General features: G+C 37.9%; 1 protein-coding gene across 3 annotated transcripts in view; it reads left to right on the forward strand.

The window, feature by feature from the left end:
• Positions 1-22,597, forward strand: part of ADGRB3 (adhesion G protein-coupled receptor B3) — a 743,632-nt gene that overhangs the window by 379,443 nt on the left and 341,592 nt on the right. For all 3 annotated transcript variants that reach the window (XM_040473868.1, XM_040473867.1, XM_040473869.1), the window contains 2 exons: positions 13,239-13,307; positions 16,760-16,868. In XM_040473868.1, coding sequence (XP_040329802.1) covers positions 13,239-13,307; positions 16,760-16,868 — 178 coding nt within the window. The remainder of the gene's footprint in view (positions 1-13,238; positions 13,308-16,759; positions 16,869-22,597) is intronic.

The following is a 22,597-nucleotide window of genomic DNA, read 5'->3' on the forward strand; positions in this document are numbered from 1 at the left end:
AGACTGGATTGGTCTGTCCCAGTTTGTCTAAAGTAATTTTTTGGTACTCTGGGCCTCTGAATTCTCATAGCACTTTCTTTCCTGCATCTCTTTATATCTAATATTATTAGAACTCACTACTCACTACTAAACCTTGAAAAAGACATTTGCCTGATCCATCTTTGGATCTCAGCTGAGCTCCAGAACACCCCCCTCCTCAAACAAGATTTCACATAGAATCTTAACAATGAAATTAGTGCTTACATAGGTAATACATGTTTTTTTCTCATCTTTTTTTAAACTGGGAAGTGAGCAAAGACCAAAGAAAGATTAACCAAAACTATTTAAAGAAAATACATTCTTTTCAATGTAGTTATGAGCAAGACATTTTAGTTAAAATGCCTAGTAATGCTGGATTCACCACAAGATTGATTTGATGCATTGATGAGCATGAGATAGAGTAGCTACAACCTGTTAGAGTTGGGGAAACAGCAAAGTGTGTTTGTATGTTTTGGAATTATAAAGCATGGTAGTAGTTTTATTTTTGGACACTGGTAGAAAAAGATATTCCAAAAGTCTTTTCCCTCCAGACGTTCTTTTCCGAACCCTGGTGCTTTGCCATATCTCTGTCTCACTATGTTCATCCTCTATGTAGTTTATCCTTCCTGCTTCCAATTCTGATGCAAGTTTCTTCCAGATCCAGCTCAAAACTCCCTTCTACTCAAAAGTCTTCTCATCAAATCCCAAGCATAATTCAAATTTTTCCTAATTGTTTGGCCTCTTGAAACCTTGTAAATATCTCTGCTTATAGTATATCTCTCACATAACATTGTAACAGCTCTCATAATATTCTGTTTATTTGTTTCCAGTGCTTTTTTTCAGCAGTAGAGTTTAAGCTTGTTGAAAGACTATTATGTCTTGAAGCATAGTAGAGGTTCCAATATTTGTTGAAGGAATTAATAAGGGAATAACATAATAATATTAGGGAAATTTACATTGTTCACACACACAGACACACACACACACACACACACACACACACACACACACAACTCAGAACATCCAATTTAGAGAGAGAAAGAAAAAGAGTGGAAAGCATGTCCATTAACTTATTTTTTAGCCCCTGGGAAAATGTGTAGTGAGTCTCATTCTGTCAGTAGAGGATTGAGTTTGCAATGCACACACTGGAACTTTAAGGCTTGGCAGAATTAAATAAGTCATATACAAGTTAAAATTCCAGCTTGTCTAATAACTATCTTGGTGTCTTCAAACATATAACTTAATATTTCTCTACCTCATTTATTCATATCAAAATAAGAAATAAAGAAGAAATAGTAGTATGGTCTAATCTCATTATTCATGGCAGTTATATAAAGTTGCATAAAACACTGAATTAATGAATAATGAACGATTTACTCCTATGGAAAATACAGGATGAAATTCCTTTGAGAATCTGTTTATACCATTTTCACCAACCAGTTAATGCATGACCTTGTTTTATGTGTGTTACTGTTAAAAGACATAATTTTTTAAATGCTTGTTTATTTTTGGGAGAGAGGAAGATAGAAACAGAGAGAGAGGGGGAGAGGTAGAGGTGGGAGGGACAGAAGAGGATCTGAAGCGGGCTCTGAGCTGACAGCAGAGAGCCCAATATGGGGCTCAAACTCCTGAACTGCCAAGCTCATGATGACCTGAGCCAAAGTCGAATGCTTAACTGAACCGCCCAGACACCCTAAAAGACATAAGTTTTAATTATTAACCATTAACATTGAACTCACAGCTAAGAAACTGTAACTCATGCCAGAAAAAGTTTTCCTAATACATACATTTTCTCTCTAAGGCACATGATGGTCTTCTTGAGTTTAGGAATACTAGATAGTCCTTCAGCACTGTGCTGGGGAACATTTCAAACCATGAAATCACCAACAAAAAGCATTAAAAACAATGAAACAAACAAACAAAACCAACCTGGGGATTAAATTGGCCATAAAAAGGAACTTGTTTGTAGTATGTGGAATGAAACAAAAAGTCAGAGCATTGCTATGTTTGACCTCAGCTGGTTACATGTGCATTGGGTGACCCAAATTTTTCCCACTATCTACATGTCTGTGAATGACCATAAAAGAACTATGAGTTTTGATTTTGGGGTTATGAATAAATTTTAGCAAGTAGTTGATTTGCAAATATGGAATCCATGAAAAAAGAAGATTGACAGTAACTGTTTTCCAGGGTTGTTGTGAAGCTTATCAATAATACAGGTTAAATACATAATAATCTGTGCAAAAAAAAATTGTAAATTTTCTGGCAGATTACATAGGTACTCCATAATTCCATTATTTCTAGTATTATAACTCTTAACATAAAAGTAAAAGATGGGCCTTGTTCTCAAGCCACTTACAATATCATGGAATGGGGAAGAAAAAAAAAACCTTATGAATGAGAGTAGCCTATAGTGATGAAGAAGAGAGATATAAGTATAGTATGTTTCATTTCTAGAAGTTCTAGAAACATAGAGATCTGGAGTGCAGCAGTAAGAAGATAATTTGTGGGAGATTTAGGACTTGAAATAGAATTGGAGAAATAAGCTTAGCACAGAGACAGTCATCAAACTGTGTAAACAAAGGCATAGAAACGGCATGAGTGTGGCACGTTCAAAAGATCAAGGTTTCTAGAAAACAGGTTGTGTGTTGGAAAATGCAGATCATAAGGACAGAAGAGTCAAGGCCAGAGAAGGGTTTGGACTTGATTCTTTATAAGTGATATTTTTGGAAAGATGATCTGGCAGAGGTAGATAAGGTGAATTAGTGAACAGAGGAAGATTGGGGGAAAGAACACCATGGAGAGGCTACAGCAGTGATCTAGAAGTGAGGAAAGAAGAAAACGTGCTTTAATGACAGTGGGTCAGAAAAGGATGAGTAATCTTTTAATGGAAAGAAAGGGAGGCCCTTGAGATAATTTATATTTGGGGAATAAAGAAGGAAAATCTTGGAAAGAATGGAGGCATCCACAAAAACTCATCATGTGTTGTGACCCTCAAACTCACTGAAAGCATGGACTGATCTCTATCCAGGCATCTGTTTCCTAACAAAACTTCTGTTGATCTAAATCAGTGTTTTGCAAATTCTTTTGACTGTGACCCACCGTGGGATACACAGTTCACTTCCATATATAATTGAAAACCGGAGTTTTACAAAATAATATTTACCTTTAGTGTGTGTGATGCACTCAGGAATTTTCTGTTCTTTTTTCTTTTTTGTTATGAAAAGTTGGTCACAACCCTCTATCAGGTCACCACTTAATGTCTGAAAGTCACTTGTTTATCTAACACATCCCCTAGACTTCAGAAATATATTTCCCAATCATTGAGATGAAACAGAGAGCTCAAACCTCAGCTTCCAGTCTCTTTCTTAAATGCAAACCATATTCTAAATACAATTTTCAGAGTTAAGTGACCAAGGAATTAAATGGAAAATAGAGTTAGTTATTTCAGATTAGTCAAACATCTTCTCTTCTAAAACTCTTGATGAGCAAACATGTATGCTACACTGTGGGCCTGCTTCATGCTGCCCATCAACAGTGGCAGGTCACCCAGTGAGATCTTGGGCATTGTTTCTCCCATGGTTTCAGTGTGAGACACTTTTACCTTTTGCATACAAAAGACTAGATTGATAAATGTGGAAGCAACTATTACTATGATAATATAATACTATCATGTACTGATAAGCCTCATCTGTGCAAATAATCAAATTCTTTTGACTAAATAATATCCAGCAAGGACTCTTAGGGTTGAAATCATGACACAGCTTTAGCATTCAAGGCACAACCTGGTGCCTTGAAATCCTTTGCTCAAAGAACTTTGTGCAATCATAAATATTAATAGTTTCCTTGAACATAAGTAGGGGAGTTAGGGAAGGCATTAGAGTGTGATGATTAAGAGTGCCTGCCCTGGAGGCAGAATCCTGGACCTCAGGTCACAGCTCTGACACTTACAAGCTATAGGATGCTAGACAAGTTATTTGACCTCTCTATGACTTAATTTTCTCTTTCATCATATGGGGTAATATCACCTACCTCATAGTTAAATTATATATGTAAAACTTACATAGTACATGGCACATAGTAAAAGCTCAAGGAATGTAGCTACCTTTATTATCTGAGAAGGTGAAATTCTGATGGAGCAAAAACCTGAAGTATCTCTGGATCACAGGTATGGGTTGCCAGTACACCTGTGTACTTTGGTCTCTCTCTTGCAAAGAAAGGAAGGTCAGATGTTTCTTGTGGCACCACCTAGGAAGTATGGGTACTTTTTAATCACTTATCACAGAGGAGAAGGGCAGAGAATGTGTCAAGGAAAATAGGAGTCAGAAATGAAGCATTAGTCCTTAAAGTCGACATTGCAAGGCCATTTGAAAGATAGAGAGCAGGTGGATGTAGAAAGTGGCTTTCATCAATAACCAGGATTTCTAGCTCAGTGGGAACCAAGTTGTGAACAGGACCACAACTGCCAGCTGACAATCACTCCAAGTCATAAACGGCTACTATTTTCAATGCTTAACAGCCTGAGAGGATTTCCTATGGTGCGTGGCAAAGGGAGCCCTGTAGAACTAACAGCTCTTTCTAGGTAGTATTTAAACCCTGCCCTTATTATAAAGGTGAAAATAAGAAATTCAACACCAAATAATTTCCTTAAATGGGTGAGATATTAAGCAACAACTCTTGCTTCACAACTCAACGTGATTAAATCCCACCAAGAACAAACTTTAGAAGGTGGCTGCTGGCTGAGGGAAACTCACCATCTCCACAGGAGAGTGCAAAGTCTGTGCAACAATCAGGTGGGAAGAGGAAGGGAGGCAAAGAAGTTTCCAGAGTATGTGTAGTACTGCCTACCAATTAGTAAATGCCATGTAATGAAATAAATGATTCCGGTTGGGTTTCAAAAACGCAATAAAACATCTGATAAATAGTTTTATCCCATCAGAATTTCTCATTATTTCCCTTGCAGTTAAGAAAATACTGAGATTTGCATTAGCACAAGGTACAGGCATTTTCCTATTGTGATTCCTTTTATTACCAAAGATTTTTCTTTTAAAAAATTATTGGGGAACGTATTAGTTTTCTAGGGCTGCCATAACAAATACCACAGAGTGGGGGACTTAAGTAATAGAACTTTATTTTCTTACAGTTCGTAGATTGGAAATCCAAGATCAAGCGGTTGGCATGTTTGGTTTCTCCTGAGGCCTGTCTCCTCAACTTGCATATTGCTGCCTTCTCACTGTGACCTCACAGAGCCTTTTCCTCTGTGTGTGCAGGCTGCTAATATCTCTGTGTGTCCTGATTTCCTCTTCTTATAAGGACTTTCATCAGATTGGATTAAGGTCCACCCTAACAGCCTCATTATAACTTAATTACCTCTTGAAATGTTCTGTCTCTAAATATAGAGACATTCTGAGACACTGCTGGGGGTTAGAGCTTCAACATACAGATCTGGGGTGGACATGATCAGCCCATAATGGGGAATCTTGACAGACTCTGAGAATTTCCCTTTAGCAGAGGCATGTCCCAGGATCTTACACCAGGACAGAACCTACTGTGGCGGCCACCTATAGAGTTGCCAGGGATAAACTCAGGATATGTGCATGCATCTTACACACACTGGTCCTTTGATGTATCAGCCGGGCCTGCCCAAATTTGGGCTTCTTAAGAAGCAGCCCCTGTCTGGATCTGAGGATGATTTCACCACAGAGTTATATTTGTATAATTTTGGCTGCTCTACCAGACTACCGCTGGTTAATAATACTTAGCATATTTTATCATATTTGTATCACTAACTTTTTCACCTTTCCTATTTATAAAGGTTATTTATTTATTTGGTGGGGGGTAGTGGCAGAGAGAGAGACAGGAAGAGAAAGAAGAGAGAGAGAACCTGACAGCACAGAGCCCAATACAGGGCTCCATCCCAGGAACCGCAAGATCATGACCTGAGCTGAAACCACGAGTCATATGCTTAACCAACTGAGGCACCCAGGAGCCCCTCACCTTTCCTTTTTAAACAAGGATCATAGAGTAGTGCCAATCTCATGCCTGAAAGCACTGAAATTTGGATGGATTCTTTCCCCTTAGCCTCCCCATCCACTGCACCTCAAAGCATCCCCTCCCTTCTACCTCTTGCTAGAGCACTGGATCCTAAACTTGGCCCAGAAAGACTGGTAGCATTGTGTAAAAAATTGCCCATCCAAGCTATTCAGAAACTCCACAGGCCAAACTGTTTTACATCATGGCAGAGCAACGAGATTAGTGTGAAAGACAGCCAGTGTTCCTGGAACAATGTTCTGATGTAGTTTTCAAAATGAGTCAGAGTTTCTGTGAGATGTGTGACTTAAAGAAGAAAAAAAAAAAACAACAAAGGCATTCTTTAAGATTTTGGCTTTTTTTCCCCCTGAAACTCATGAACATTAAGGGATATTTCTTCAGGAACCTGCTGTTATATTCCTCTAGATCTGGCAGATTGCAGCGGTCATGCTGGGAGAGTTCAGCTCTGCTGGCAGGAGGAACCTTCTGATCACAGCTTGCCAAGTCAGGTCACCCAGACTGCTGTGGATCCCACGACTGACCTGTTGACCTTGACACCCTAATCCTTTTGTCCCCCGTTCATCCCCTGGCTTTCCAGTGGCTCAGTTTCTTATCTCATATTCCCTATATATTTTGGTCCCAGAAACTGCCAGGGGGCATCCTGGTTAGAATCTCCTGCCTTCCTGAAACCTTGATAGTTTCTCATTGCCAGTGGCCAGTTGATGTGCTGCTTAGGTAAATATTGTAGATAAAAGATTTAAACCACAGTATCATGACTCTTTAGTTGTGTTATTTTATTAGTTGTGTTATTTTGTCTGTTTACCTGTTATAAAAAATAGTTAATATTCTCTTTAAGGGTTGTTTAGTTTTTTAAAAAATACATTATGACAAACTGGAGATTATTTGTATGATGATGTTACTCAGTTTCATTTCTGTATGCTTTTTTGAATAGAAGACTAAGAAGTAGAGTCACAGCCAGATCAGAGGAAGTTGGACACGTTATCCACGCCTTCACCTATAATCTGGGTGTGTTCATGGTTTTGTATATCCCACATGTATATGTCACTGGCTACATGCATAGAGGCTGAAAAAATACATGAGATGTACTGTGCTACACCTTGAACCCTCTTTGGATTTTTACCCTTATTAAATGTTTCATCTGTCTTCTCTAGATTAATCTCCCCAGTAGAGTATCTTCTTTCTGAATTTATTTGATTCTGTCATCTTTTACTCTTGCTTCTCTTCCTACCTCCTTATCGCTCATCCTTCTTACTTAATTCCTCTTCCTTTCTAGTCTGTCACCAGTGTTTTAATCTTGACTTCTTCCCCTTCCACTCTATTCCTAGTTATCTTTTCTTATTTTTTTTTTTTTATTCCCAAAAGCCTCCAGTTTTCAACTAGGACTAATGATTCACAAATGTTTACCTTTTAAGTTTCCAACTTGTAGTTAAAACAGCCTGCTGGTCCTCTTCTCGTGGATGTATTATAGACTCTTCGTATACTGAACAAAATGAAGCTGACTGTCTTCTTTTGCAACACTGCCATTTCTTCTTTTGTATTTAGCGTGGCTAACTGCATCATCATTCTAAATTGCCTGAGCTGGGAGCCAAAGACTGATCTTTGATACTGTACTTTCCCTCTTGTGCTATCTGTCACCATGTAATATTGCTTCCCTAACCCAAGCTACCATCATCTCTGCCTCAATAAGCAAGACAGACTACTTTTTGACCTCCTTATTTTCCTTCTCACTCTTCGGCACTTTGTTTTCCACTCAGCAGCCAAAGTCACATTTTTTTTATTTCTCATGAAACTCATGTCATATAACTAGAGCCTGGAATCAGGGTTCCACTTTATCAGACCTTTTGCCTATCTTTTCCATTCTGTGTTAATATTCTCCCTCCTACACCCCATCCAACCCCCCCCCCTCCCCGTTTAAGACTACTCCAGTTTGTAATGGCTTTTTGTTTATTAAAACTTACCAGGACTGTCCCCTCTACCCAGGGCAGCTGTACTTTCTCTTCCCATTTTTTCTTGGGACTCTCTTCCTCAGGTCTTCCCATGGTGACCTCCTTCTTAACATTCTGTTGTTCTCTGCTTAAACGTCACCTCATTAGAAAGGTGTTTCCTGCTGAACATTCAACCCAAAGCAGCCTTGCATAAACACGCACACACCCCTCCCCCGCCCAGGCACTCTCTATTCCCATAAACCATTTTATTTTTATATCACCACCTGAAGTCATCTTGTTTATTTATTTATTTATTTATTGGCTTCCACTACCCACTACAGTGTAAGCTCCATGAGAGTAGGAACCTTCATATGCCTTGCTTACTGTGGTATTCTAAGCACTTAGAACACAGTCAGGTGTATAGTAGGTGTTCAATAAAAAAATAAGTAGATGCATTCTGTTTCTCAAGTATTTTCCATGTCTTCCCTCACTGTTCCTTTCTCATATCTACTCTAGATCTTCATGATTGCTCTTTTGCGCTTCGAAAAAGCTACCTGCTGATGTTCCTTTCCCTAATCTTCTTCCTTGCCAAAGCCCCCTGTGCTTTGCTGCCTGGGTTATGTTTTTATAACTCTTTATGCCGTTCTTTTGATGAACAAAGCAGCACTTTTATGACCAAATGCATTCTTCCAGGGGTGGGATAGTAGCAGCTGTAGCAGGAGGGAGGGTTTGCTCTGTTTACCAAAGAGTGAGATGTATTTTGGGAAGGGCAGGCTTCTTCATTGGTTGTTGCTGAATTTAAACCTGAGGACCAGGGTGAAATATCGACAGCTGCTGCAGATCTTGTAGTGTAGTGGTAGTGGTGGTGATCTGATAGGCCCTCTTATACGAATGCAGAAGTGAAGGACAAGAAAGAGTTATTCAAGTGAAGAACAGGAAATAGAGCAGGCAAAGAAAGGGAACAGCATTATATAGGTCCAGAGGCTAAACAGAAAAGAGTTTGGGATACATGAAGACATCTGATGAACCTAGAATATAGAGTCTGTGAGGCAGGATAGCTTAAGGTAGAGTTAGAGCCATTAGAAGAGACTAGATCATACATGGCTTTGCAGCTCTCCAGATTAGGGAATCAATGGCCTATCCTGTTCTGTGCATCCTTATCCTAATGTCTTGTCCCTGTCTCCTTCTTTAACCTATAAACCTTTTTATGGTCCTCCTATGTTTCTAGTCAGGACCATCGTGATTTCTTAAAACTTTCAGTTCTGCATTATTAAATATATTCCTTAGGGCTTGTATTTGTCTCTCAGTGCCCAAGCATTTTGCTGATGGGTTAAGAGGAGGAGAACACATTTCCTGGAGCTCAGATATCTCAGATCACTAGCGTAATCTATAATTCTGTTCCCACATGGAATTCAGCAAAAGTTAAATGCTCAGATGTGCTTCAGTTTATTTATAGAAAATTTTATATGGTACGTGAGAAATTTGTCAAGCAGAAGCCAATAAAATGTAAAACAAATAATTATTTACCACTTTCCATAAAATAAACTTTTAGTCTCATGTGGCCAAATCTAGGACTTGCACTTTGATTTTTTTTTAATTTTTAATTTTTTTTAATGTTTATTTTTGACAGAGAGAGACAGAGCATGAGCAGGGGAGGGGCAGAGAGAGAGGGAGACACAGAATCTGAAGCAGGCTCCAGGCTCTGAGCTGTCAGCACAGAGCCGTACATGGGGCTCAAACCCACAGACTGGGTGAGATCATGACCTCAGCTGAAGTTGGACGCTCAACCGACTGAGCCACCCTGGCGCCCCTAGGATTTGCACTTTGAATGTGGCAGAAACATTTATGGCTTCTCTTTATAACAGACATTTACTGCACTGATTTTCGTAATACATCCTGCAAGGAATATGTGAAAAGTTATGTCCCCTGACCTTTGTGTCCAACAAACATTTGCACAATGCTTCTCACACAGTAGGTGTCCAATAATAACAATACTGACACCCACCACCGCCCCCGCCAGCAGAGCAGAGCATATCTCTTAGGAAGGAGAGTTTTCTCCAGAACAAACGATAGGCCCTGAAGTTAGTGATGAATAATTTCTGTGTTCTATATACTGCTTGGAGAGAAAGAGGCTATAAAAGAGAGAAGAGAGCGCCAGTGGTTGTGAAAGTCTATAGCAGCATTATAGGTGCATATTCACCATAATGTGGCCATAAATCCAAATCATGCCACCGGTCATAAAAAAGATAACATGAAGGGAATAAAATCATAAAGGCACCATATATTGAGCACTTACCATGTGTCAGATACTGTGCTAAGAATTAGCTCTAAGCTTCACAATGGCTCTGGCAGGCAGCTATTATCCTCTCTATCTTATGTGTAAGGGAAAGAAAGCATAGATGGGCCACATGAGCCTACAACCACACAGTTAATAAATGTTGGGAAAGTTTTAAACCTGGTCTGCCCAGCTCACACTCCAAACTTCGATTCGACCAAGGACACTTAATTTTTCAGAACAGTCTAGGCCATAGAGATCAGGGCTGATAAAAACAAAACAAAACAAAACACAAACCTACTGTTAGATGCCAACTCAGGAGCTCACGTAATGACCTGACCTGTAAATCCCCAAAAGAGAGATTACCAGAATTAGCAGATTTCCTAAAGAACTCGAGTGACTAGTGCATCTGCTGCCATGGAAGTTGCTTCATGCTTTTTTCAAAAATTCAATCAAGTGGCCTAAAATGTTATGAATCCCCTTTTCAAAAAATACTGTTATGTTTGATTCTGCTGTGTTCTATCAGTCTGATCTTTGAGCAAATGTCAAAGTGAATTGGTAGATTAGAGCAGGGTCAGCTCAAAGGAATGATGCCCGAGCCTTGTTAGAGAAGCTGACATGTAGTGGCTGTGTGACTTCATTATTTCCTTTAAGCTAAGACTTCATTAAATACCTGCCAAGGACAAGGCGTTGTATGTGCTAAGGACACACTGGCACATAAGAAAGACAATCCGCCTGTAAGCGCCCTCCTCTCCCTCCTTGGATTTTCAGGCTTAGCTCACTGTGCCCTGCCTGGTCTCACAAGGGATCATTTCCAGTCCAATTGACTGGGAGATAGAAGGAGAACTTTATTCTGTACTACTTTTCCACCCTGATTTAGCAAAGTCTAATTTATTGCCTTGGAAGGTGATACAAAAACATTTCTTATACTCTCTGTTTGTTCAGTTGAATGTATGTTTTGGTAATTTGTGTTTTTTATATATGCCCTTTGGCAATTTAGGAAAAAAAGATTGAACTCTAAGTTGATCACTTTGATCCAGGAATCGTGTGTGCTCACTGGCTATCATGTACAGCCCAGAGTCACTGACCCACTATCAGTAAAACATGCTTTGTGAAATGTTTTCTCAGAAATGGAGATGCATTTGCACAAATTGCTTCCCGTTCTTTTGGTGTCTCTTGTTAGCAGCAGCCTGCATTTGTGTGAAAGCTGGCAGGGGTCAGGACACAGACTGTGGTCATGGACCTCAGCACAGCTAACTGGCATGTACAGGGATGAAATCTGCAACTTTTGCCTCATTAGCACCATGTCCCCTACTGAGTTAACCAGCCATAGGCAATTGGAGAACTCGGAAGGTTAATTCTTTCTGCCCATAGGTAGAGTTACAGCTGAATGGACTAAGCCCTTAAAATGTTATCACTCCAACCAGGAAATTTTAAGTGGAAAAAATGGCTGGTAGTACAAAAAGGTTAAACGAATTGAAAACAGGTCTAAAGCAGACTTGCAGTTTTCTCAAGAGTTGCGTAAAATATTCTGTAACTTTTGCAGAGGTTACGACTTGAAACATGTTTCAACCATGTGATTACCAGGAACTATTAAAATAAATAGCACAAATAAGGCATTTAAATATAGATACTCACAGCTTCAAAACACAAGAGAAGAGGAAATGAAGCAGCTTTGTTTTCTAACAAAAACACCCAGGTGACTTTATTTGGAATTTGAATAAATACCTCTTTATTCAAATAGAGAGGAAGGCTGCTAAGGCTAAAAAAAATGTCGATTATTTCCCCCTCAAGGGAGTCCTGCCCTGAGCTGATGTATCAGTATGAGGCAGTGCTCCTGCTAAATTACATACAAAGCAGGCATAAGAGATGGGCTCTGAAGACACAGCCAAGGGACCACTGTCCGTGTAGCTTAAGATAAATGTCATGGCTTGACTTTGCACTTCTAAGGTTCCTGTGACCCCAAGTCACTATTCATTTTCAACAGGCGCTCTGGTCTTCCTCTCCTGGCTCCTGTGTTCAGAAGACACAGTGCATGTGGGAGGACAGGGAGGTCTCTCTCTGCGAGAGATCCCTCACGTGTGAAATGGGCACTAATATCGATGAACTGAACAGAGCCCTGGTCTCTGCCCTTGTTTAGGAGAGAAATAAAAAGTGAGTGCCCAGATGTCCTCTCTGCACAGAAAGGGAAAACCACAAACTCACTGGGGGTACAGCTAGACAAGGGAAAGCCAGTAGGTCTTCAGCAGTTAGGCCAGAAAGGTGATGGCAAGAATTTGGCGCTTGAATAGGAACGTGCTATGGTGTCTTCCAATTCTTCCATTTTGGCTTGCTGGCAAAAGGTAGCATAAAGAATAATCATTTGAAATAGCTAGAATTTCTTGAGCACTTACTGTGTGCTATCTGCTAGGTACTTGGAAAAGTCCATGTGATCTTTGTAGTACGTAGTGATAAAAGCCAAAGAAAAATAGCCCGGAAGGGCAAGGCCGGATCCAAATGAGGAAGCCTGTCACACACTTCAGCCTTGCCCACAGTCTGTGTCTTCACTACAGTGTTCTTCAAAACAGCAGTGGAACTAGCAATCATGGTTCACAGTTAACTGGATAACTTGTAACTAGACACACACAGGGATTTTCACTGCCGAAGGAGGAAAACTTACTTGTGAGGAATAATTATCTGATGGTATGACAGAATACAATATAAAGACTGTAATGGAAGAAATAATTATAGGTAAACATAAGTAATTTACCTATTCTGTTGTCTTCTGAGGTATATATGCGAAGTTACATAGAAATCGCAGAAGTATGGTGCTGAGAAATGGCCCTCCAAGCTCTTCTAGAATATGTTAGGGTCATGAAACAATATGGCAAAGAGTGTACATCCTTACCACATAATCAGTTCGAATGGTTGTTTTTGAAAAGTGTATTCTCTCATGTAACATTAAATCCTTTATCTAATTTAATTTGCAGAACTTCTTTCAAATAGTTAGCAACCTTCTAGATGAAGAAAACAAGGAAAAATGGGAGGATGCACAACAGGTAAGATTGGAGCTGTTTCAAAACCTAAAACAGAGTTGGCTAAAGAAAGCTTTAAAAATATGTGAAGAGGGCCGCCTGGGTGGCTCAGTTGTTGGGCGACCCACTTTGGCTCAGGTCATGATCTCACAGTTTGTGAGTTCGAGCCCCGTGTCAGACTCTGTGCTGACAGCTCAGAGCCTGGAGCCTACTTCACCTTCTGTGTCTCTGTTCTCTCTACCCCTCCCTTGCTCACGCTCTGAGTCTCTCTGTCTGTCAATAATAAATAAACGTTAAAATTTTTTTTAAATATGTGAAGAAACTAATGGTTTTCTGTTCCCAGAACATAAAAGGAGACTTTGATTAGACACTTAGAAGTCATCCTAGGTTGTGTTATACTTATTTTAGAGAAAATAAGTGATCTCTTCTATCCTAACAATTAATGGAATGAGTATTATGAATGTGAAAACACTGGACAGGTTTGAGTAATTTGTAACATTGAGGTATCAGTACATAATAACTATATGCCTTACCAACCATAGTCTGTCCTATCTACAGACTATGGGAGAAAGAGCAAATCCAAAAGCACATATTACAAACCAAACTGGGGGGTATTGACAAGGAAAATCATTTACATTTACTATAGCACTATGTAGAGTCTGGATCAGACATGCAGATGTGCATTTGGATTCAAAGCCAAGAATTGTAAAAATGAGTTATCATAAGAGAATTTGTATTCTGCTTTTTTTCTATTTCTGCCATGCATGATCAGTGTAGCAAGTGACCCTATTGATTTAATTAGTGTTTTAAAATGCCTTTCAAAGCCATTTGTGCTATACTGATTTATGTGTGGTTAATAACACTTTTTTTCTAAATTACAAAAATAAGTGGGTTAGAGGTTAAGAAAGGGAAAATAAACATGTTTTTAAAAATACTGTGGAGATTTAATTTGACTATTTGAATTCTTTAAGTTTTCTGATTCACTTTTGCTAACTCCAAGAGAACAATGTGATCTTGAAAATAAGAATATTTACTGAGATTCAAGTGAGCCATCTATCCCTTTCTCCCCTTATAATCATCTTCTGGGCCTTCAGGAGCAAAGCATGCCCTTTATTCCTGTATGATAGGGACTCTAAAAATAGTCCAGTGTGGGTCTAGCTCATTATCAGGTACAAATTCTGTGCTTCTGGCCATAGGAAAAAAAAAAAAAAAAGATCACTCCTTAGTTTAAGACCCTGAATTTATCTTTTTCTGCTAGTTTGAATTATATATTTGTCCTTGGCTTACTTCTAGAGGAGAGCCTCATTCACTCACTGTAAGGAAATAGTGTCTTTCCCTAGAATACAGCTGCAGAGACTAAGCACATCCTTCCAGAATGCTGGAGACTATTAATTATGGCTATATTTAGAACAAATATATAATACCCTTTTAAAAACAAGACTGCAATTCATTGGATCACATTATTTATTGTGACGTCCCAACTTGAACAAATAATGAATGGTAGCACAACTTTTCTTCAATGGAAAGTCCTGAATCCATAATCCATCTATTTAGTTGTGATTTTGAGTTAGCTATGTCCTTATTTTTAAATTCTTCAGTAGTGATACTCTTTAATTACTTTTTAAAGGTAACTATTTGAAGCTTAAAAAAAAACAACTATTTTGTAGCTTTTACTAAAAGGTATTCCTTCAAATGCAGCCACGTGGGAAATGAGACTCCAGGTTGGTGGCACAAAGGTTGGACTCCATTTGTCACACATAGTTCATCTCAAATTTACCTGGTAATTGGGGTGACCACTTGCTAGTTAACTGGCTTTATCCAAAGAAAGAAAAAATAAACTTTTTCTATCTTCATGAAGGTAGTTTTACAGCTTAGAGCAAGGTGCCTGCTGAAGTTACATTTACCTAGAAACTGAGACAGAGGCCCTGTCTTATTTGTTATCACCTCTGTCTCTCTCTGAAAGACATCCCTGGGTCTTTAAGCTGGTAAGAGTCTATTTAGCTTTTTAAAAACATTTAAATACATTTCAAAGAGACAGAGAAAGAATTTATCAATTATTAGTTTTCAAAAGCAAATGCTTTAAGAAAGCAAATGAAAGATGTGGGGCTGGGAGAGGGTCTCATTTTCAGCCGGGAGAATTAAGCTTCTTATTTTAAATTTGTGTTTACCCTTACATGACACACACTCATATACACCTACACAAAAATAGTAGAAAAAATATAGTAGTAGCAGAAAGCTTGGAGCTGATGGAAATTTCATGCAGATTTTTGGAATGATGATGATGAACTCTTAGAATTCATATTTAATGATTGGAAACTAGTTAAGAAAGAACATCTCTCCCCAAATGTTTCCAATATTAAAAAATTTACAAGTATCTATGCCACAGATTTCTAAGTGTCATAGCCATTGTTCTTGTCTTCAAATATATGTGGGTGACTATACTATGCACCCTCAGTATCTGCATTTTAGCTGGGCTCAGTCGACTTTACACACCACACCTGCTATTCACCCTGCCCAATGTGTCTTCCTCCTACTCTGGTCCCCTTCTAGCTCTGACTGTATGTTTCTCTGCTAATCAGACTGTCTCTTACCCTTCTGCACTAGGCTTTGCAAAGATAAAGCCACTACAACTCTAATCCACTTAATTTTTTCATGCTTAGAAGTGGCAGTGGTACTGAATGGCTAAAAGAAATGAACCTAACTTCAAAAGACTTTTCTGCTCTAATGTGGTTATATAATGCAGGCTGACTTTATAAACATTAGGGGTTACGCATACTAACAGTCATATATGACCTTTTTTTAAATGGCCTTCACTTCCTACACATTATGAACTATTTCCAGAATCAGATTGTTTAGGAGAAAAACTCCTCTGTTTGCAATGCGTGAGGTGGCATGGTGTTGGATTTGCTTTGTATATATACAAGGGAAGCACCAACACTAGCACTATTATCATGATCCTGAAATTATTGCTAACATTGCTATTCATATCATGGCTATGACAGCTATGGAAGTAAATGCCCCTCCCAAGACTGAATGAACTTAATAGTTTGTAAATATCTTCACGATGACAATAATAATTGTGTTTTCTTCCAATGTCCATCATATAGATGCTAAGTAAAAAAAGCAAAAAGCCTCAAGATTTCAGTGTTTGTTCTATGTCATAATTAGGTGAGGAAAAGATCCCATCAAAAGTAAGGACAGACAATTTCCAAGTATACAATCTGTTAGATATTTTTAGTTTCCTTAGATTTATGGGAGATTAATCACTGCATCATATCACCATCGAAGCTCTTGCCGTGTGACACCTGGTATCATTCTCAGCCCGTGGTTCAAAAACACAACTGTTGCCAGGTGCAGAATTTTCTTCAAGTAAACCAGAGTTCATTTATGACCTCATTATGTAGTTTTTGTTATTCCTGTTACATATTCTACTATATAGACTTTTTATTCCTTCTAACCCTTGCTTATTTTTGTAGATTTATCCTGGCTCTATAGAATTAATGCAGGTGATTGAAGATTTTATACACATTGTTGGAATGGGGATGATGGACTTTCAGAATTCATACTTAATGACTGGAAATGTAGGTAAGAAATAAGATTGTTTTCCAAAATCTTACTGAAATTAAAAAAAAAATTGCAAGTATCTGAGCCATACATTTCTAAGTGTAATATCCATTGCTCATATCTTCAGGTATATGTAAGTAATTTGTTATGGATACTTGGTGTATGATTTTTCGATAGACCCAACTGCATATACATTATACACAGACGGACACACATTTGCATGGGTTCATATATAGCGTTTACCTTGTGTTTATCTGTACATGTATACATAAAGGAGATTATGTGTCCTTTTCTTCCATTTGCCAAATATTCATTGCTATCCAACCTAATGTTGAAAATACATAATACATATTGTGTGTTTTGTTAAAAAAAAGTGAGTCTTCGTAATCTTCATACATTATTGATGAGGATGCCAGGTTACTTTTTAGCTAGCTGTCCCAATGAAGTAGTGAATCAGCATGGGTTGTGGAATACCTGTAAGGATCAAGGTCATGGTGCTGTTGGTGCTGCTGCAGTTTCCCTGAGTAACTTCTAGGACACAGTGGATCTCTCAGGTCCCTCTGTAGTGGATTCTGTGATGCCAGAGAAATGAAGACATATTTCTTCCTTTAGTTGCTTTTAAATTGTCTCTAATAGGGAAGAATTACACAGAGAAGCAAAACCTGCACACACTTTCATGGTGTAACAATTACTTTGAGTCAACAGCAGTTATGTTAACCAAATGGCAGATCACTCTCTATAGTGAAAAAAACAAAAAAAACAGCAAGAGCAAAGAAACAGTATTCTTAAATATTGTACACATTGAGTTGATATAGGTTTACAGTTTTCTCATTTCTTTAAAGCTTCCTCTCATAATATTGCCGTGATTCAGACTTTCTGTCATTTGTCATGCTTTAGTAGTCTTCACATAAGGACCACTGAGATGTAGATAATTATGTGTTTAAATAAACATATCTTACCTCAGATTCTTATTCATGGTATATTTAATTTTTAGTTTCTGGATCAGGAAGACACCTAACTTGGTAGAGGGATTAACTAGGGGAGTACAACTAGTACAGGTCACACAAACACACACATGTATATAAGATATATGTATCATTCATATATATATATATATATATATATATATATATATATATATGAATAAGGATTTTGCTGGTTTACTTTACACTTGATTTCTTCTGAAGGTACTTTAGCCCTATAGGGACTTGTATGATCCTAAGATATTTTCCATCAGGATAACCTCAAATTGTAGTGGATAATAGCTAATTACTGGTAATATTATTTAGTTGAGGAAGGCCTATGCAATTCCTTAAAGGAGCCATTTCCATGCCCATATACCATCTTCATGCAGTGTAAGGCCTTACGGTTAGATTATGTCTTAATACGCTTTCTGAGTCAGTTTGAGGGCCCAGATTTATCATCTGAGTAGGGGTTTAGCAGCTTGTGCTGGCTCAGAAATGGAGTGAACTGTCCCTTGCTCTAAGCAATGAGTGATGAGAAGAAAAAGGGACCAAAAATAGTATGTTTGTTGTAGGATAAATTCAGAAATCGGAAAAAGTCCAAATTAAACGTCTATTCCAAAAGCGGCTGAGCAAAGAGAGGAAAGATCAACCCTGTAGGAAAAGGGATAGTGTATCGGGTTCTGGGTTTTTGGGCACATAGAAGGAAGAACTAGAGAGATTCTGGAGATGCTGGTCATTCAAGGTGGAGCCATTCTCCAAAGAGATTCCTGACTTCTGTGGCAAGGGGGACCCGTGAAATCTGCTCTGGCAAATTAGCCCATTCTCAAAGTCATTTGCAAGAAAAACTAAGCGGAAAACACACAGAGGTATTGTTTCTTTAATTCTTTTTTTTGTAAATGTTAACATCTAATTCCTAAAGCATTGCTCGTTAAAAGTATCAGATTGATACATGGCATTTGTTCAGTTTGGAAAAACCTATAATAGAAGCAATGCCAATCTCAGAGTCTAGTAAACTTAGATTCAGACTTAAAGGACACTGAATAACAGACTGAAATTTTTTATAGTACTAGTATAATTGACTATGGAGATTAAATGATTTATGAACACTTATTACTCTTTTTAAAAATTTTTTTAATGTTTATCCATCTTTGAGAGAGAGGGAGAGACAGAGCATGAGCAGGGGAGGGGCAGAGAGAGAGGGAGACACAGAATTCAAAGCAGGCTCCAGGCTCTGAACTGTCAGCACAGAGCCCGACACGGGGCTCAAACTCAGGAACCGCTAGATCATGACCCTCAGGTCATGACCCGAAGCCAGACGCCTAGCCGACTGAGCCACCTAGGAGCCCCTAACACTTATTACTCTTTACCTGTCTTTTGACTTACCAAAATTACATATTTGAAAACTTTGTGTATTATTTTTTGCATTAAGATTCTGTTATATAGGTTTGGCTACTTCCTTTACCATCACTAAACTTTAAGAAGTGTCTTAAGCATAGTAACCCAAAGCAATTAAGTACTGCAAATAAAGCCAGTATTGTCCTGTACTGTCTTTAATCTTGTATAAGAACAGTATGATTTGGCCTTCTGGTCATTTATGTGGAATTAATTACATTTTTTTTAAAAAGGTTATATTCTGTATAACATTATTATACTAGCTAAAAGAGATCTTATTTATTAATGATTTCCTCCCAATACTAGCCCAGAGACTGTCTTATTGTAGTTTGATGACTAGAAGGTTATTCTCAATAATATTTTGGAATTTTTCCAAAGTGTATGCATATATTAGTCAGGTTCTCCAGAAAAACAGAGCCCCTAAGATATAAGTAGGTATACAGAAAGAGATTTATTTTGGGGATATTGGCTTATACAATTATGGAGGCTGAGAAGACCCGCCACCTGTTGTCTGAAAGCTGGAGGCCAGGAAAGCTGATTAGGTAGTTCCAGTCCAAACCTGAAAGTCCAAGAACCAGGAGCACCAATGTGCCAGGGCAGGAGAAGATGGATGCCTCTCCTCAAGCAAAGAGCATTCATCCTTTGCCTTTTTTGTTCTATTCAGCTCTCAGTGGATCACATGATGCCTGCCTGCATTGGTGAGGCAGATCTTCTTTACTCAGTCTACTGATTCAAATGCTAATCTCTTCCAGTAATACCCTCATAGATACATCCTGAAATAATGTTCTGCCAGTTATCTGGGCATCCATTAGCCCAGTGATATTAATACATAAAATGAACCATCACAATCCACAAGTATCAAATTGGATAATATAGATAATAGTTACTTATTCTACATGTTCTTCATGTTATCCAATTTGATGCTAATATATATAAAATATGATGACACTGTTTTGTCTTATATATCCAATGATTTGGAGAAGGACACACACAGAGAATAATTTACAGTAGCAAAGTGTGAAATGTATGAGTTGTCATTCATTTGTTTTACATCCTAAGTCCAAATATTAATTACTCAACATGGAGCTCATTATACTGAGCATACACACACGTACACACACATTCAATGCACATACACGCTCTTGTGTGTGCACATATAAACGCACATGTACCCACAGCTTGTGAGTAATAAATAGAGAATAGGTAACTAAGAAAGGTTGCTTATTCCTTAGGGCCATTTTCTTCAGGGTATGTTGGATTAGGACTACTTAAAGAACCATAAGAGATCATCATATCTTTTAAAGAGATTTTTTTTTTCCATAAAGCCCACATACATAGCCACCTCACTTTTCTGGGCTATAGATACGTTCCTGAAGAGAGACAGAGTTGAAAAGCCAAAAATAAATATCATAAAGACCATACAGTGTAATAAGAGTGTCTCAGAACCTTGCTGATAGCCTATTGTATTTAAACTTTGAATATAGTTTCAGAATTCTGTTTTCTGGTTCCCAGGTTAGGTAAAATGAGCTGGAAGCAGAGACAGTGCTATTAGAGGCACATACGTAGTAAATATAAAAGCCGAAAGGCTGAAATAATAAAGACAAAGCTGTACTGAAAGAATATAGCAGAGTATGGAACCTGTCATATAGGAACAAACTCTTTCCTCCCCTTTGAAAACATTAGTTTGAAAACTTAGTGTAATAATTTATGTCTAAAATCATGGCCTTTATTCATCAAGATAAAAGTGCCTATAATCTGGTTAAGATAGAAAGAAAATGGGTGACATTTCTTGGAAAGATTTTCTTCAAAATTAGTTCTAATGAACAATTTTGAAGTTTCTTTTTCCTGAAAAATGTCCCTATCTATATCAGTTGTTGATAAATGAAATGCTATTATATGGTAAAAATCCATGAACATTTTGGTATAAATGCATGCATGTTTATTTTTGGAGGGAGCAGGCCCATAGCTTTGATCAGTTTATCAAAAGACTTATCATCTTAAAAGTTTAATACAAAGCTTGAAAAATATATTCTATGAACAAAGATGTTAAACAAGCTAATATACTTATAAAATAATTGAGCTTAAATAGAATATTTATTTGTCATATTCACATATGAATGTGACATTCAAAATAGACATGATAATTATAATAAGTGAAAGTTAATGAACACTTACTAGTAGCTTATATAATTATATAATGAATATCTGAATGAATAAATATGAAAAATCGATATGGTGCACAGATATTCCAATTAGCAATAGGTCTTTTGTTGCAAAACTGTATTCTAAATGGTCTAAATATGCTGTATAGGTATAGGTTTTTGTTTCAGTAAAAGACAAGTTGTCTATGTATTTTTTAAAATATGATTGTTGTCAATTAGATCAGAGGGACTATATCTTAATATTATCCAATAGGAGTTAAAGTTAGTTTTCTTCAACAAAAATATTCTTTGAAGAGTTGTTTAAACATACTTTTTGTTTTTCCTCCGTAAATATTTTCTCTTCAATCCCTTGCAGCTCAGTGTTTCCCTTATCACTTCCCTGAAACTTCTTTTCAGAAAAGCTTTCTGGAAACTCCCAATCGCCAAATTAAATCTCCTCCCATATTTCAACCTTCATCTCCTCTGTGCCTTGCTAACCACTCTTTCTTGAAACTGTTCATTCTTTTACCATTTTTATGTTTGTTAGAGTATAAAATGGAATCAAAGGATAGCAATCAGACTCATGATTCAGAAATATTTAGATTTTTTGGAGGCAGTAACATAAAACAAAGAAGGTGAAGCACTGAAAGGGGGGAAAAGTACATTATTTGAGGGCTAGCTGTTTGCTGTTCCCAAGGCAGAATAGAATGTATGAGATATGGGGCGCCTGGGTGTCTCAGTAGGTTAGAATCTGACTCTTGATTTCAGCTCAGTTCATGATCTCACATAATTAGAGCCATGGGGCATGTGCATGGATTTCCATCATTCTGAAAACTTGTCTAAACCTTTAGCAAAATGTTTTATAGGTTTATGTTTATTATTATTATTATTATTATTATTATTATTATTATGCTTTTAGCCACCAATTTTCCACAATAACTTCAGGTAGCATTTATATTTACTTTATGCATTGGTAAGAATAAACTATTCTTTAGAAGCTAATTGTTTTAGTTTTGGACTTAGAACTTGAATTGTATAGGGGCACCTGGGGTGGCTCAGTTGGTTAAGCATCCGACTTCAGCTCAGGTCATGATCTTGCAGTTCATGAGTTCAAGCAGCTCGTCGGGCTCTGTGCTGACAGCTCAGAGCCTGGAGCCTGCTTTGGATTCTGTGTCTTTGTCTCTCTCTGCCCCTTGCCCGCTCATTCTCTCTCTCTCTCTCTCTCTCTCTCTCTCTCTCTCTCTCTCTCTCT

This window comes from Herpailurus yagouaroundi, unplaced genomic scaffold (assembly GCF_014898765.1).
Source record: "Herpailurus yagouaroundi ecotype Mexico unplaced genomic scaffold, PumYag 139, whole genome shotgun sequence".
Lineage (NCBI taxonomy): Eukaryota > Metazoa > Chordata > Mammalia > Carnivora > Felidae > Herpailurus > Herpailurus yagouaroundi.